The 13,804-nt window shown below is 50.9% G+C and overlaps 1 protein-coding gene across 2 annotated transcripts in view; it reads left to right on the top strand.

Moving 5' to 3' along the window:
• The window catches only part of lrba (LPS-responsive vesicle trafficking, beach and anchor containing), a 156,765-nt gene that overhangs the window by 125,997 nt on the left and 16,964 nt on the right, over positions 1-13,804 (top strand). For both annotated transcript variants that reach the window (XM_072706912.1, XM_072706911.1), the window contains exons 45-47: positions 147-266; positions 4,109-4,261; positions 13,345-13,512. In XM_072706912.1, the coding sequence (XP_072563013.1) occupies positions 147-266; positions 4,109-4,261; positions 13,345-13,512 (441 nt within the window). The remainder of the gene's footprint in view (positions 1-146; positions 267-4,108; positions 4,262-13,344; positions 13,513-13,804) is intronic.

The following is a 13,804-nucleotide window of genomic DNA, read 5'->3' as shown; positions in this document are numbered from 1 at the left end:
CTGTGTTGCTGCGCCCATAGAGTGTGAATGCATGTCTTAAAATGGGAATTGTATAAATTCTGTTCAGTGTGTCTGTAAAACATGCATGAACAATCTCCTGTTGATATGAGGAGCCTGTATGCTGAGCTGGTTCCTCTCATTGGTAGGAGCCGTTCACCACCTTCTTCCTGAACCTCCAAGGGGGGAAGTTCGACCACGCCGACCGCACCTTCTCCTCAGTGTCCCGGGCGTGGAGGAACTGCCAGAGAGACACCTCCGACGTGAAGGTGAGAGGTCGCTCGGCGGCGGCGTGCGTAGACGCACAGCGCTGGCCAGTTGGGCTCTCCCCACACGTCAGCCTCCTGACAGCTAGACAGCCGCACGCGGCTTTGAGATCCACGCTCGTACTCTCGCCGAATACAGATCCTGCGGACCAGAAAGAAGAAGCGTCCTTCTCATTTCGACGTCACAGGTTTAAGTAAAATCTACATCTCGGGCCCTCGATGGACCCCAAGCCCCCAGTTGGGCTTTTAGCTGCCGAATCGCATTTATGTTTATTCAGAGGATGCTTTTGTACGCAAGATGATGCTTAACAAGCGTACAGCTGTCAGAGAGCCCCGCGTTAAGCACGAGTGCTGTTAGTCTGAGCCTCCGGTGATCGACCGGAGACAAGTGCACGGTGTTCGTGTGGATAAAGAGCCGCACAAACACTGTAGGCTCAGCCGCCTCCCGGAGCCCAAGGGGAGTCCTCCTCTCTCCGCTCGTCTGGAGCGGATGTCAGGGGTTTTGTCGACGTGCTTTGGACACGTGCAGCAGCTGTAGAGATGCTGCATAGTCCGTAGGATATTAAATAAACCCAGCAAGCTCACGTCTGAACTGCCGCTCATCATCCTCACCAGGAATCTTCATCGTGATCAGAGATATCTAATTAATCTCTGGTTTCACCCCCCCCTACACAGCCCGTCCCGCCGCCCTGACCCTCCCGGCCGCTCTGCCGGCTCCTAACCTTCTCCTGAACCGTTTCAAGCCGGCTTTAGTGGTCCTCAGCCACCCCGAGAGCTCCCTCCCAATGGCGAGGCCTTCAAAGTCCTGCTCTGGGCTTTAACGAGCAAGTGCAGCTCGTTAAACGGCGGCAAGCGCGGCCACTTCACCGTGTCGGCGCTGATCCGGGCTCTTATCCCGGCGCTGGTTCACTGCTGATAAAACATCTGTTTCCTATTAACGGCAACACTCGATTGCAAGCTCCTTCTCTGGGCTGGTCTGCTCTCAGTCTGCCTCGTCACAGTAAATAAACAGTCGGCTCTCTTCAAATCGGAACATAAAGGTTTGAAAATGAGTATCCATCGTGTTCGTTACACGGTTGTTCTGAATCAATAAATCCTTCCATCCCAGAATAACAAAACCCTTGGGGATGAACTGTGATTAAACAGTTTTTGGTTCCTGTTTCGGGGGGGGGGGGGGGGGTTTAATCCATATGTTCAGATATGCTCAGGATAGTTTCTGATTTGGAAACCAGTTTAATTTTAACTTGCTTTATCTAATTTATTACGCAATCTGCTTTTCTATCTTTGAAAGAACAAAACAGATTTTAAATGATTTGTAATCAGAATGAGTTGATTGATGTATCAATTGCCTGTTTTGTTCTTTAAACATTCAAAAAGCACAGTTGCTTTGCTTAGTAATCTCCTTTTTGAGTCGAGACAAAGGGCTGGGGGGGGCTAGAAGGTGTGGGGGGGGGGAGGTTCTTGGCATTTGTATCCAAGCTAAAAGCTGATCCAAGGCTAATGCCTTCTTGAGCCAGTCAGTCTCTGGCCCAGTCCGCAATCCGCTGACCCCTGCTCTAGCCCCTCGCCCCCCCCCGGGGGCCGAAAGGCGGGAGCCGGAGAAAGTGTCCCCCGGGCCGCGGCCCTCCGCTGACCCATGGCAGGACAGGATTGTGGGTCACAGACGCTGGCCCCCAACATGCCCGCACTGGGGCCGCCCTGCATCGCAGCCTGGGGACAGGACACCCGTATTTTTCCACTTGTTAAGCCGGCCGCTGCTGCCCCCCCCCTCACCATCATTACCAGTGACCTCTTCCCATTAGACCTGGCGTGTCATCAGTCCTGTGTGCCCGATCGCACCACCGTTTTTCCTCAGCTATGCCAAACGTCCACTCTGGGCACAAACTTGTGTGGAAAGATGCTGGTTTCCTTAACATGGCCTCATTTACTGCCAGTTTGTCGCTCTTATGAAATCGATATCACCAGTTCTTGGTGACCGGTACCCAAACCCGGTGGAATCCGTGATTTATTCCCCAGATATCAGATGTTGCTGCATTTAGAAACGAGCAAACTCCGGGACAACCGGAATGGGATGGATTTTTAGGCAATATTACGCAAATTGAATGTTTGGAAGAATGAATGGAATGCAATGGAATGACGAATCCTGAAAATAGCTAGCTGAGAAAGCAGTAATGCTTATGTTGAACTGCAGCAAGAAGAATATTGTCCTTTGCAGGGAAACTTATGGACTTGATTAAATATAAATGAAGCAACAACACGAATGTGAATGTGCGTGGTGTACAGAAACTGCTTTATAAAAGCAATAAGGCTTTCATATCTCCTAGAGCATTTCAGATTAAGTACTGTGCTCAAGAGTGCTATAGAAGGGGCATGTCTTTAGTCGCTAGGCCTTGTTGAAATTCTCTAGTGCCACTTAGTGTTCTATAAGGGTTGTTTTAAGGCTGTGTACATCTACGTGGCTTTAGTGTACGTTGAGATCAATGCAGGGATCGATTTTATGGAAGTTTTCCCATAATGCACTGTGCCCACACCCCCGGTGTTAAACGCCCTATGGCATTCTCTGGGCCCCGGCTTTAACGTGAGCTCTCGGGCAGTCCATCAGTTAACATTTCAGCATTATTGGGCTGTCACTTGCATGCTTCCTGGAGTCCCGACGCCTCTCCACATGCCTGCCTTTCAGCAGCGGTCTTGCGTCTGGGATCTTTAGCGTTTCGGTAGCGACGGGAAGTTTGTGTGTGCGAGTCTGCTGAGCGTTCGCCGTCTGCCCTGCCCAGCCCCGCGACAGCGAGTTCATATCTCTGTGTTTGCGCAAGGTTGTTTGGACACATCCCTGCTCTGTTTCTGTTCCGTGGCGCTCCGTCTGTGTACATCTGCATTGTGGGGTGTCATTCTATACGTGATTTAATGTAGGCCATGGGATCTGGCTTAGGAGATGTGTAGCATGCTCCATATGGCAGCAACTGTGCCTCTCACACACACACACACACACACACACACCAAAGCAAAGACTCTCACTCAGACCTGTGTAGCCAAGACCTTTGTTTTCCTCAGCCCTTTTACTCCAGTTACTGATTTTGCCAAAAGGTCTTTGCTAGGTTTGTTCTCTCTCTCTCCCTCTCTCCAAGAGTACTGAGAAAATGTGTCCTTTTCAAATATGTGTTTTTTCTTTATTTCCAATTACAAACACAAACAGAGGCCAGCCAGCGTGGGAAGTGGCCTGCACCCACACTCCTGTTTCGATTGCTTTTATCAGGGTGACATTTCAGAGCGCCGTGCAAATGAAGGGTTTGAAATGTAATTTTTATGAGTAATGATACGTTTCCAACCGTGGTGTGTTTGCCGGGCTGGGAGACGGACGCCGTGCGAAAGATTAAAACCACTGCCTCACGCCGATATCACGCACTGAGTTATGTACTCACTCTGCAGTCCCCCCCCCCCCCCCAATAATGCATGGAGGGGGGCTCACAATTCCTCAGCTTCAGAGACTCGCGTTCTCATTCCAGCAGGCCTGTAACGCGCTTGGTTCCAGTAAAATCCCACATCTGCAAAATGCTTCCTGTTCGGTGCTCTGGTTGTTCTGTGAAACAGTCACTGATTCTTGCCGTGTTCCGAATCTTTTCCGGTTCCCGTTTTGGCGTTTTGAATTGCCAGGTTTTTACGGAAAACCGCAGCGGATGGGCGAAGCCCGCAATGGCGTTCTGGTGTCAGATGTAGCTTCCTGGCAGGGGCTGCATTGCGACCGGGCTATTCTTCACCCCGGAGTCCACAGCAGGACCCCTTCAAGACGACGGAAACACGACTCGTAAATAAAGCTCATCCTCTTTTCTCCCCCCCCCCCCCTGCAGGAGCTGATCCCTGAGTTTTATTACCTACCAGAGATGTTTGTCAACTCTAATAATTACAACCTGGGCGTGATGGACGACGGCACAGTGGTTTCTGACGTCGAGCTGCCCCCGTGGGCCAAAACCCCAGAAGAGTTTGTGCGCATAAACAAGCTGGTAAGACGAGCCGTGTCACTGGCGTGTGTGTGTGTGTGTGTGTGTGTGTGTGTGTGTGTGTGTGTGTGTGTGCGCGTGTCCACACACTCTCCTCTGACAGCCTCTCCCTCCCCTTAGCACCAAATGCTAATGCCACCAGACACAGTTTTTTCCTGTCTAGCTACCTTCCCTTTACCTGAAACTCTCGCTTTTCTAAGACTCAGGGACAGCGATCTTTAATCACGGCTGAGCTGCTGCATCCCTTGTACTGTCCTGCTCCTCATCTTAGTCATTGTAGCATGGTGGAACAATTAATACTTCTGATATTGTACGAAACCCTCACATTTTCATGTCTATTTTAACTAGGAATATATATATATAATATATATTTGTTTTTATCCAGAGCAGCATACATTTTTGAGAAAACGGGCTCAGCCAGTGGTTGGTAGTTAAGGACCCTGCTTGAGGTCCCAAGGGTGAAATCACTGTACTGAACCTGGGATTTGAGCCAGCAACCTTCCGATCACAGGCACACCATCCCAGCCCGTCGAGCCACACACCATTAAACGTCAGCTTTCTGCTTTTAGTGATTTGCTATTAGAGAATAATACTAATAGTGTTCTTTGTTATGTACGGGCGGCCAGTCGAGAGGGGCGTGGCCATCTTGGGGACGCTGGCGGGCTCTGCTCCGTGACCCGTCCCGGGCCGCTAATCAGATGCTGATGCTGCCTCGGCCCCCGTCATTAATCATCTGACGGGCCCCCTGTCGCCCTCGCCGGCTGGCAGGCCCGACGCAGCCCGTCCCGTCCCAGCAGCGGCCGCTGGAGCCTCACGGTGGGCTGCATTGCTGTGGCACCGTGGGCTGGTGATGTATTGGCCGGGGCTAATTAGGCCCCGTACGGTAGCCCAGCGCCGCGCCGCGTTAATCAGAGTGTGCCGAGCGGTTTGCCTGACGTTCTCGCTCAGCCAGAGAGGGGGGGCACCGGGCCCGGTGTGTGAATACGGCGCCAAACCATCCGGGAGAAGCTGCATCCTCATCCTGTCCGCGTCGTCCCTGCTTTCATCCCGCCGTTCCGTGTTCTCCACGGATTCCCACATCCTCCCCACGGCTGGCTGGGAAGCGGAGCGGATCGATCGGCCTCCGGCCCGTGTGGCGCTTCCTGCTTTGTGCAGATACGGCGTATCGATCCGGCCGACGGGGCGGGGCGGGGGGCTGTTCCTTAGGAACCGAAGCTACCGGCCAATGCTCGTCACGCCTCGATGCTCAGAGCAGCGACTGCAGATGATGCAGCAGCGTCTGTAATCATTTATAAACACGCGGCGGCATGTAAACATCGCTCCTCTTCTTGTGGTTTAGGGATTTTCTTTCTTTCTTTCTTTTTTTTTTGTAAGCATCAAGGCTTCAGGTTGCCTTTTGGGTTAGACGGCAGAGGAGAGCGAATGGCGTACAGGACTCTGAAGCAGAAGTGGGAGACGGGTCCCGCTCTCCTTAAAGGGTCGGCCAGTCGCGACAGACGTCCAGGGAGGGGGGCGAGCGGGCCTTTTGTTCCTGTCTGACTTGCTGTAGCTTTTGTGGGGGGGGCACAGTGAAGGAGCAGTTCGCAAGTGCCATGCAGAGGTGCTGGTATGGGTGGCGCAGAGGAGGGGGGGTGTTTGGGGGGGGGACTGAGCCCTGCTAATGACTGATAGCAGCATTATGGGGCGTCAGCTGGCCCCCGCGGCAGGGGTGGAGATCCGTAATGAGAGCCGCGGCCTCTCCTCCGTGGCGAATCAGGGGGACGCACGCCGGCTAATGGGACGTTTGGGCCGTTGATGCCGTGCGGGGGGGGGGGGGGGAGGGGGGAGCCAATCAGTGGCGTCCTTCATCCACAGCAGCTAATTAGACGCCGAACTGTGAACCATCGGCCTCCAATGACTCTGCTGCAGTTTGGTTATTAACATAGTCACTGAGTTAGATATCAGTGTCGTGGGTTTGCCAGGCTTGGGTGTGTGTTTTCCCCCCTTATCGCTGTATAGATGTTTGGTGAGTGTCTCTCAGTGGATTTTAGCACCGCACGCAATTCCCATGTGGCCCCCAGGGAAGCCTCACCAAGCAATTTCACTTTGACTCAGGCGGTAGGTGCCGGCGTCTTGCTAAGTCTGCACCCCCTCAGAAGATGGCTCCGCAGACGCCCCACCCCACCCTGGCCGTGTCTGAATTCAGGGGCTGCGTCCTGCGACGGATGCGGTCTACGTAGCCTTTGTAGGCTGCACCTTTCGGTGATTCACGCAATGAATCTTGGGATCGCAGCCAAACGCATTTCTAGGCCGCATGCGAAGGAGCCTTTGAAACGGGACGGCCTTGTGGCGCCGCTGTGACGCATTCGGTCTTCGAACGCAGCCTTAGAAGATGGCGGTCCCCGAATTCGGTCACAGCTCATCCCATGTTTGTCGGATGGGCTTCCCGCTCTACAAAGCCATTGTCCGATTCGCCCAGCCCATCCTCTCTTATGCCTGACCGAGCTTGTCACACCGGCAGGCTGTACGAGTCACGGGTGACAGCGAGACTCCCCCCCCCCCCCCCCCCCCTTGACAGCCTGTGGTGGGGAGCAGTTCTTGCTCACTATATGCCAACTGCTTGCAGTAGCTGCCATGGTGACCGCTCAAATGTGACACCGATGTTTTTATCATAGGCCTGCATGCTTTGGGATGTTTTAAGCTCAGAGACTTGATCCCACAACCTTCTGGTGATGAAGCTGAAGGAGAATCAGTATCACTCTGAGACCCTATGTCTCAATAGCTCAGTAAGTCTCACCGACAAAGGAAGCCATTGCTGCCTATTTACAACTATAGGGATTTCCGTAGCATTTCCTGACGTGCATGTCTTGGGTCGGTTGCTGGGTGACCTTTGCTCACGCAGACTGAGAGTTCGCCAGCGCCGGGCTGCACACACGCGGACATCGGGATCACAGACAGGCCCTCGCCGTCCTGATGTGACGCGACACTTACATCAAGATTGATTATTGTTTTTAGCCAAAGGTCGACGGAGAGGCTAAGAACTTGATCCCTCCGGCCGACCTGCACTCTGGCCGCGTTTCATCTAGGCTCCCAAACATCCTGCTTTATACGAGCCGGGTTCGGTGCTACCAATCCCCGGATCTGTTCGTGATTAGCAGCTCTGAGCCATGCTGCTCCGCGCAGGGGGGGGGGGGGCATTGATGTCTGTGGGTATGAATTGTTGCATGCTAAAAATATTTGGGGTGGCACAGCCGCATATAATTATTTAGCTGCTGAGCCAAAATGTTCTCTTCTTCTAATTGAGGATTTTAATGATTTTGTCCATTTTTAATGATAGTTCCCTGGACAAATTCAGAGACTTGAGGTTATGAAGCTGAACTAGAATTACACTTTCTGACTCATTAACTTTTTTTTTTTTGCTTATTTTTGTCCCTTTTTGTGGAAAATGATGTTTTGAGCATGTTTGAGGTGTCTGCAATCGTGTCCAACCTCAGCTCGCATCCTCAGTCATGTGATTCTTGATAGCCAATCAGAAGCATCCTTGGGGCTCTGCTTATCTAGACTGACAGCGAAGGCTCAGGTGGAGCCGGTGACTGGCAGGAGGGCCTCCCTGCCAGAGGGTGTCCTTAGTCATCACTGTGACAAAGCTTCCACTAGATTGGACGGCGGGCCTGGCTCTCCAGAGCCTCAAACCCGTAACACGAGCTGACTGACAGTACCCAAGCGGGACAGACTTGCACCTGAAACCACCCGGCGTCAGGCGAGTGTGCCGACAGTATCGCTTTGCTGTTAAGAGTCTCATCAGGTGGCCCGAACCCGCAGCAGACACCTCGTCATTCTCAAGCCCTTTGTACCCCTGACCCTCCATGTATAGAGTGCGGCGAGGGGCCGGGAATGCTGGGAATTCGGCTCCCGGGGCGAAGCAGCTGCCGGCCCGTGTTTACCCCGGGGAGGGCTCCTGTCCCCCAGCTGCATACATTGCAGCCACGCGCTGAGAGATGTGTGCCACCGCAGCGGCACTTAAGGGGCACTCGTGGGGTCTGGGCATCGCCCCGCGCCAGCCGTCAGCTCGATATGCCGACAGCCCGTCCGGGGGGGTGACGCCTTTGTGCCTGAAGAACGGGCTCCACAATCTGTCAGTTCTCTCATCGTTTCTGAGCACTCGGCGTTTAGCTCCTGTGAGTGACAGCAGGCCTGCTCTTATGGGCTTCCCTGGGGGGTATCAGGCTTCCTGCATCAGAAGGGTGTCTGATCAGACCTGGGATGTCACCTCCTCACCAACACTCTCCCTTCTCATCCCAGAACTTCAGTCCAGCCTTCGGTAGCTCTGACGCCCCCCCCCCCAAACCCCATGTCCTCCCAGAGAGATGCTGAACCATCACAGCGGCCCTTTATCTTCACCTGAAACATGCTGCAGGATGTTACTGACCGTGGGGCCAGCCCCCCCCTCAGAGACCTGCTGGATCTCCCGCTTTTTGTTGTGCCTCCACTCTCTCTCTCTCTCTCTCTTTCTTTCTAGCGCTCACGATTGATTAATTCATTAGTCAGTATGAATAATTTTGCTGATGAGGCCGCTTTCCAGAGCGCAGGTGATTTGTACCTGCCCAAGGCGGTTGGTCCTCGCCATCTCTGGGTTGATGACCATTAATCAGCCGCAGTGCACAGGCTGCCATCTTCCCGGGCCCAGATTGGACATCACCCAGAATTCAGGTGTTATGGGAGCGTCCCCACTGTCACCCCCTTACGTGTGCAGTACCCTCTCGTCACGAACGTGCCGGACGCTTTCTTGGCATTGGGGTGGGGGGGGGGGACTCTGCCACAGCCTTCTGGAGACAAGGCGCCCAGTCGAGCATGCAGCATGACTTGGGCGGGGGGGATTAATTTGCAGGACAGGGGACCTTGTCCACATTTCAAAGCGGTTTTTTGACAAGGACGCGGAGGAGTTTTGAGCATGCATCAGTGCACTAAATGACCCCGCGCTGCGCTTTAACAGCACACATTAATCCTGGGATTTCACTTCATTAGAAGCAAATATTCCCCTGCATCCCTGCCCCCTCCCCATCTGCAATCGCCCCCAGCTGCTGCTTTATAGCTTTTGTTTTTCTGGTAATATGGAAAATGTAATATTTTTTATATTATTCTTCGTCGTCGTCTTATTATTTTATTATTTGCATAGTGTGGCATCGGGTGACAGTTTTGTCTCATTCCTCTAGGGTTGTGGGTTTGAATCTCACTTCCGCCGTGTGTTTGGGTTTGCGTGCTGTTCGCGTGCCGTGTGGGTCTTGTCCCTGTTCTGGTTTTCTCCCAGAGAGGTGGGAGGTTAGGTGTGAGTGTGTGCCCTGCACTGGACTGGTGCCCCATCTAGGTTGTCCTTGGCTTTGTGCTGCCTGGGATGGGCTCCAGGTTCCATCCCCAACCCCACCCTACCCCACCCTGACCGGCATAAGCGCCCCCAACCATATCTGGCCTTATGGAAACATAAATGTTAGCGCATTAGTACTACTATAACAGCAGCATATCACCTGCTTTATTACTGAGTCCTGACTATTCCTTTTATTATATTATTGCATACATAATTATATGTCTTTGCTTCATGGGACTATCTCCAGCATCTTATTCTGAACCTAGTTATTTACTTGTGGTGGTATTTCCAGTGCTCAGTAGGCCGGTCTGTGGGTTTTGACAGATGCACCCTAGTACCAGTAGCATGTCCCCACAAGACTTTCACCCACCCCTTCCCGGCCGTTTTAGAAGCATGTGACCCGGAACGTGACTGTCCTGCTCTGGCTTCTTCCCTGCAACCCACCTGGGAGGGAGCAGGGCAGGGTGCTGACTGTCTGCAGGTACGGCCGGGGACTCCTACAGTGCAGACTGGGATGCTGAGGGGGACCCTCTCCTGGCTTTGTGGAGCTCATACAGTACACAACGGAGCCTGTGTTTTCTCCTCCTCACCAGCGGAGGCAGGCTTTTTTTTCCCCCCATTTGCTCAGAGAAAGACGTTCCTTTCTGTTCACCTGCGAACGGACCTGAGCTCACTTCCCGCAGAAAACAGTCACTGATTGCAACGGCTTATTGTGCCAATCACTAAGACTCCCACCGCGGTCCCTGTCCTTTGTGTTTTGGCTGTTAAGGATGGGCACCTTTTATAGGTTCCACATGGAGCAGATTAAAATCTGCGGAGGATTTTTATCCCATTGCCTAAACGTGTTAACGGGATCGCCGCTGCTAATATCCCCCATAGCTGGACTGTACCAACAGGGCAGTACCATGCAGGACCAGTCTGTGGGCGGCTCCTCATGTAGGAACCTTTCTGGTCAAAGTGGGTCAGCCCACTTTTTTTGGTGGGGGGGTGGGGACAGGAAATACAAACCCATACTGCTGTCGGAATCACTCACTTTAGCGAATGTTTTTATTGGAACCGATGTCAAATTGTAAAATAGAGAAAGTAATATTTTCTTTTTAGCTTTTCGGGGGAAAAAACTATAATTAGGTACGTGAATTACCCTTGTCATACACCACTGCTGTAGAATATCAGTCTCCGGCAAACTGGTAGATGAGCAAATCTTCGAACAGAAAGATCTCAGTGCACATCCTGTGTAACAGGGATGAGGCGGAATCTGCCGGAATTATGAATTCTTTTAAAAAAAAAAAAATAACCATAAAAATCAGATTTGTCAGACTGCTACCTCCTGGAAGCACCAATATGGGCCTTGCCCAACTCCATCCATCAATAATTGCACCCCCTCCCCCCCAGGGACTACAATAACACACACAAAGCCTCCTAATTGGTGCATAAATAACCATTTTTTTTACTGCTACTTTTCCATGCAGGAATTTACTTACCAACGTTCAGTCTCACACGTGCCCTTTTCTTCATAGGGACCTAGTTTTGCATATGACTTTGGCTGGCTTTATTGAGCTCTGTGTGTGTTGAGTGTGTTATTTAGGTGTGTAATCTGTAAGCCGGCTGTTAATTTTTGAACAAGCTCGCTACAAGTGGCGCTGGAATTTCCCCTCCTCTTTTTTTTATTCATTTTCCAGTCCGCGGGCAGCGAACTGCCGCACGGGCAAGAAAATGATTTAGCGCCGTGCGTATCTGACATGCTGATTCGCTCTTCATTTGTGTTTTCATTGACCGGCCCGGTTGCTATGAAATGACACCATAAGGCAGTAACCCCCCCCCCGACTGGAAGCAGAATAAATGCATTTTGAATAGTTGATAAGGTCAGTCCTCAGAGAGTGTGCAGGTCGGCTGTAATCACGCGTTGATTCATGTCCCGCTCAACCCCCCCATCCCCCACACACTTCAGGCATGAGAGCTTCCTCCGTAAATGGTGATTAACATGAAGGTTGTCCTCTGGAGGGAGCTGCAAAAACACGCTGCCCCTTTGTTTTCCTCACACTGATTGACACGGTTCCGCGGCGGCACATTAAACGCCCATCAGCCGCGGGAGCGGCGGAGTCAGGGCCCGGCTAAGGTCAAGCACGCCGCATAATGAACCGATCTCATTGCGTAGCGGGGTTGAAATAGGTGTGCGTTCCTAATAAAACACACGGGTGATCGCTTTTTAATTAAGGTGGATACACGCTACTTATGGAAGGCAGAGGGAGGCAGAGCATGTTTGTAGCATTTCAGCGTAACGCACGCTTGCTGTTTTTGTAGTAGCATTATTTTGTAGCATTTTTTTATAGTATTTTCAGGTAACGCATGCTAGCATTATTTTGTAGCATTTTATGGTAACATACAATAAAAATAGTACTTGTGTATTTTCAGGTAACACATGCTAGCATTATTTTGTAGCATTTCACTGTAGCATCTGCTAGCATTTTGTGTCATTTTAGGGTAATGCACACTAGCATTATTTGATAGCATACAGAAATGTACTTTAGCATTATTTTACAGTAACTTACGTTACCATTACTTTGTAATATTTCTGGGTAATCTGCATTAGCATTGTATTGTAGCATTTTACAGTAATGCACATTTGCATTATTTGTAGCATTTTACAGTAATGTGTGTTTCCATTTTTAATAGTATTTTGGGACTGTGTTCACTAGCGTCATTTTATAATATTTTTAGACTAATAATTGTAGGATGGTTTATGCTAGTGTTGTTTTGTAGGATTTTACGGCAATTTCAACCAGCATTTTTTTGTTACATGCTAATAGTAAATATTAAAATTTAACTGTGAGCAACCATTTCTGAGATGTGAGTCAATAACTGGAAGCCCTCCTTTCTCTATTAGAAGTGCATTAATGGCCGACCCCTTTACCCACGTCACATAAAGTCCTCGTAAACTCGTCACAGAGCGGCTTTCCCTGGGCTACCGTCATGATCTCGTCGAGCGAAAATGTCGGCCTTTGATTGAAGGTTCTAATTAAGCAAGTGGAAAGAACGAGCTGAAATTAGCTGTCAGGAAGTCACATTTAAATGAGTGACGATCCGCCGATGCCGTAAACATTTAAATGATATAAATAGCCGTTTAAGTGCGCGGTTTAATGTTTGTCATGCATTAATGTGACACCAGCCAGCGATGACAATCAAGCATCTCGTCCTAATTTAGACGCTTTCGGGGGTCCCCTTTGTGCCGGCAGCTTTGTGCAAATTAACACAATTGCTGTTTTTATGCACTCTCATAAACGGAGGCACGGGTTGGGCAGCTAATGAAGAGAGCAGCGCGTTTTATCACAGCGCTGTGACATTAAAAAGGCATTTCCAGCACCACCAAAAGCGATATTGTCTCATAGCCTTCACTAATGGAGCATTATGCCACCTTTTGCAGTGTTAATGTATATCTTTCTTTTTGTGTCTGCGTGTGTGTCATGTCTTAAGAATGTTCCGGAAAGCTTAACCCTGTTCAAGGTGCTGGAAATCACACGCTAAGCTCCAAAAGGTTATAAAGCATTTGAATGTGCGTTCAGTAAGAATGTTGGTCGTTAAGGGTTCTCATTCTGTACGGATGACGGTGGTTTCTGGGGAAATTTCGGGTACCGCAGGAGGAGTGATGTGGAAGTGTGAATTAAGTGTCGGCCGGCATGTTGCAGGAGCGGCGGCGGCTTGATCGATCTCTTTAATATGTGCGCTCACGTGCGCGTCTGTCCCACAGGCGCTGGAGAGCGAGTTCGTCTCCTGCCAATTGCACCAGTGGGTCGACCTCATCTTCGGCTACAAGCAGCAGGGCCCCGAGGCCGCCCGGGCCCTCAACGTCTTCTACTACCTGACCTATGAGGGCGCCGTCAACCTGAGCACCATAAACGACCCCATGCTGAGAGAGGTGAGTGACATCACCCCCACCATCGGGGACCGAAAACAAACAGCGTGAAGGAAACATCCTCCCCCTTTCACCAGTACGTCACAAGCAGTCTCACTACATCTCAATTAATTTATTGTGCTTATTGTAGAATTTTAAGAGGAGCTTTAAATCTGTGGTCTCACTGTGAGTCGTGTGAGACCCATTCAGATGGCTCCTTGTGTTTTTATTTATTTTTCATAACTTGTCCATCTTACAATTCCTGTAAAGCTCTCGTCCTGGTAGGTTTTTGGGGAAATTACTCTCGCTGCCCAAA

The sequence above is a fragment of the Paramormyrops kingsleyae genome, chromosome 25 (genome assembly GCF_048594095.1).
Source record: "Paramormyrops kingsleyae isolate MSU_618 chromosome 25, PKINGS_0.4, whole genome shotgun sequence".
In the NCBI taxonomy this organism is placed as follows: Eukaryota; Metazoa; Chordata; class Actinopteri; order Osteoglossiformes; family Mormyridae; genus Paramormyrops; species Paramormyrops kingsleyae.
The sequence above is the reverse complement of the archived record's forward strand: the minus strand, read 5'-3'. Positions and strand labels throughout refer to the sequence as shown.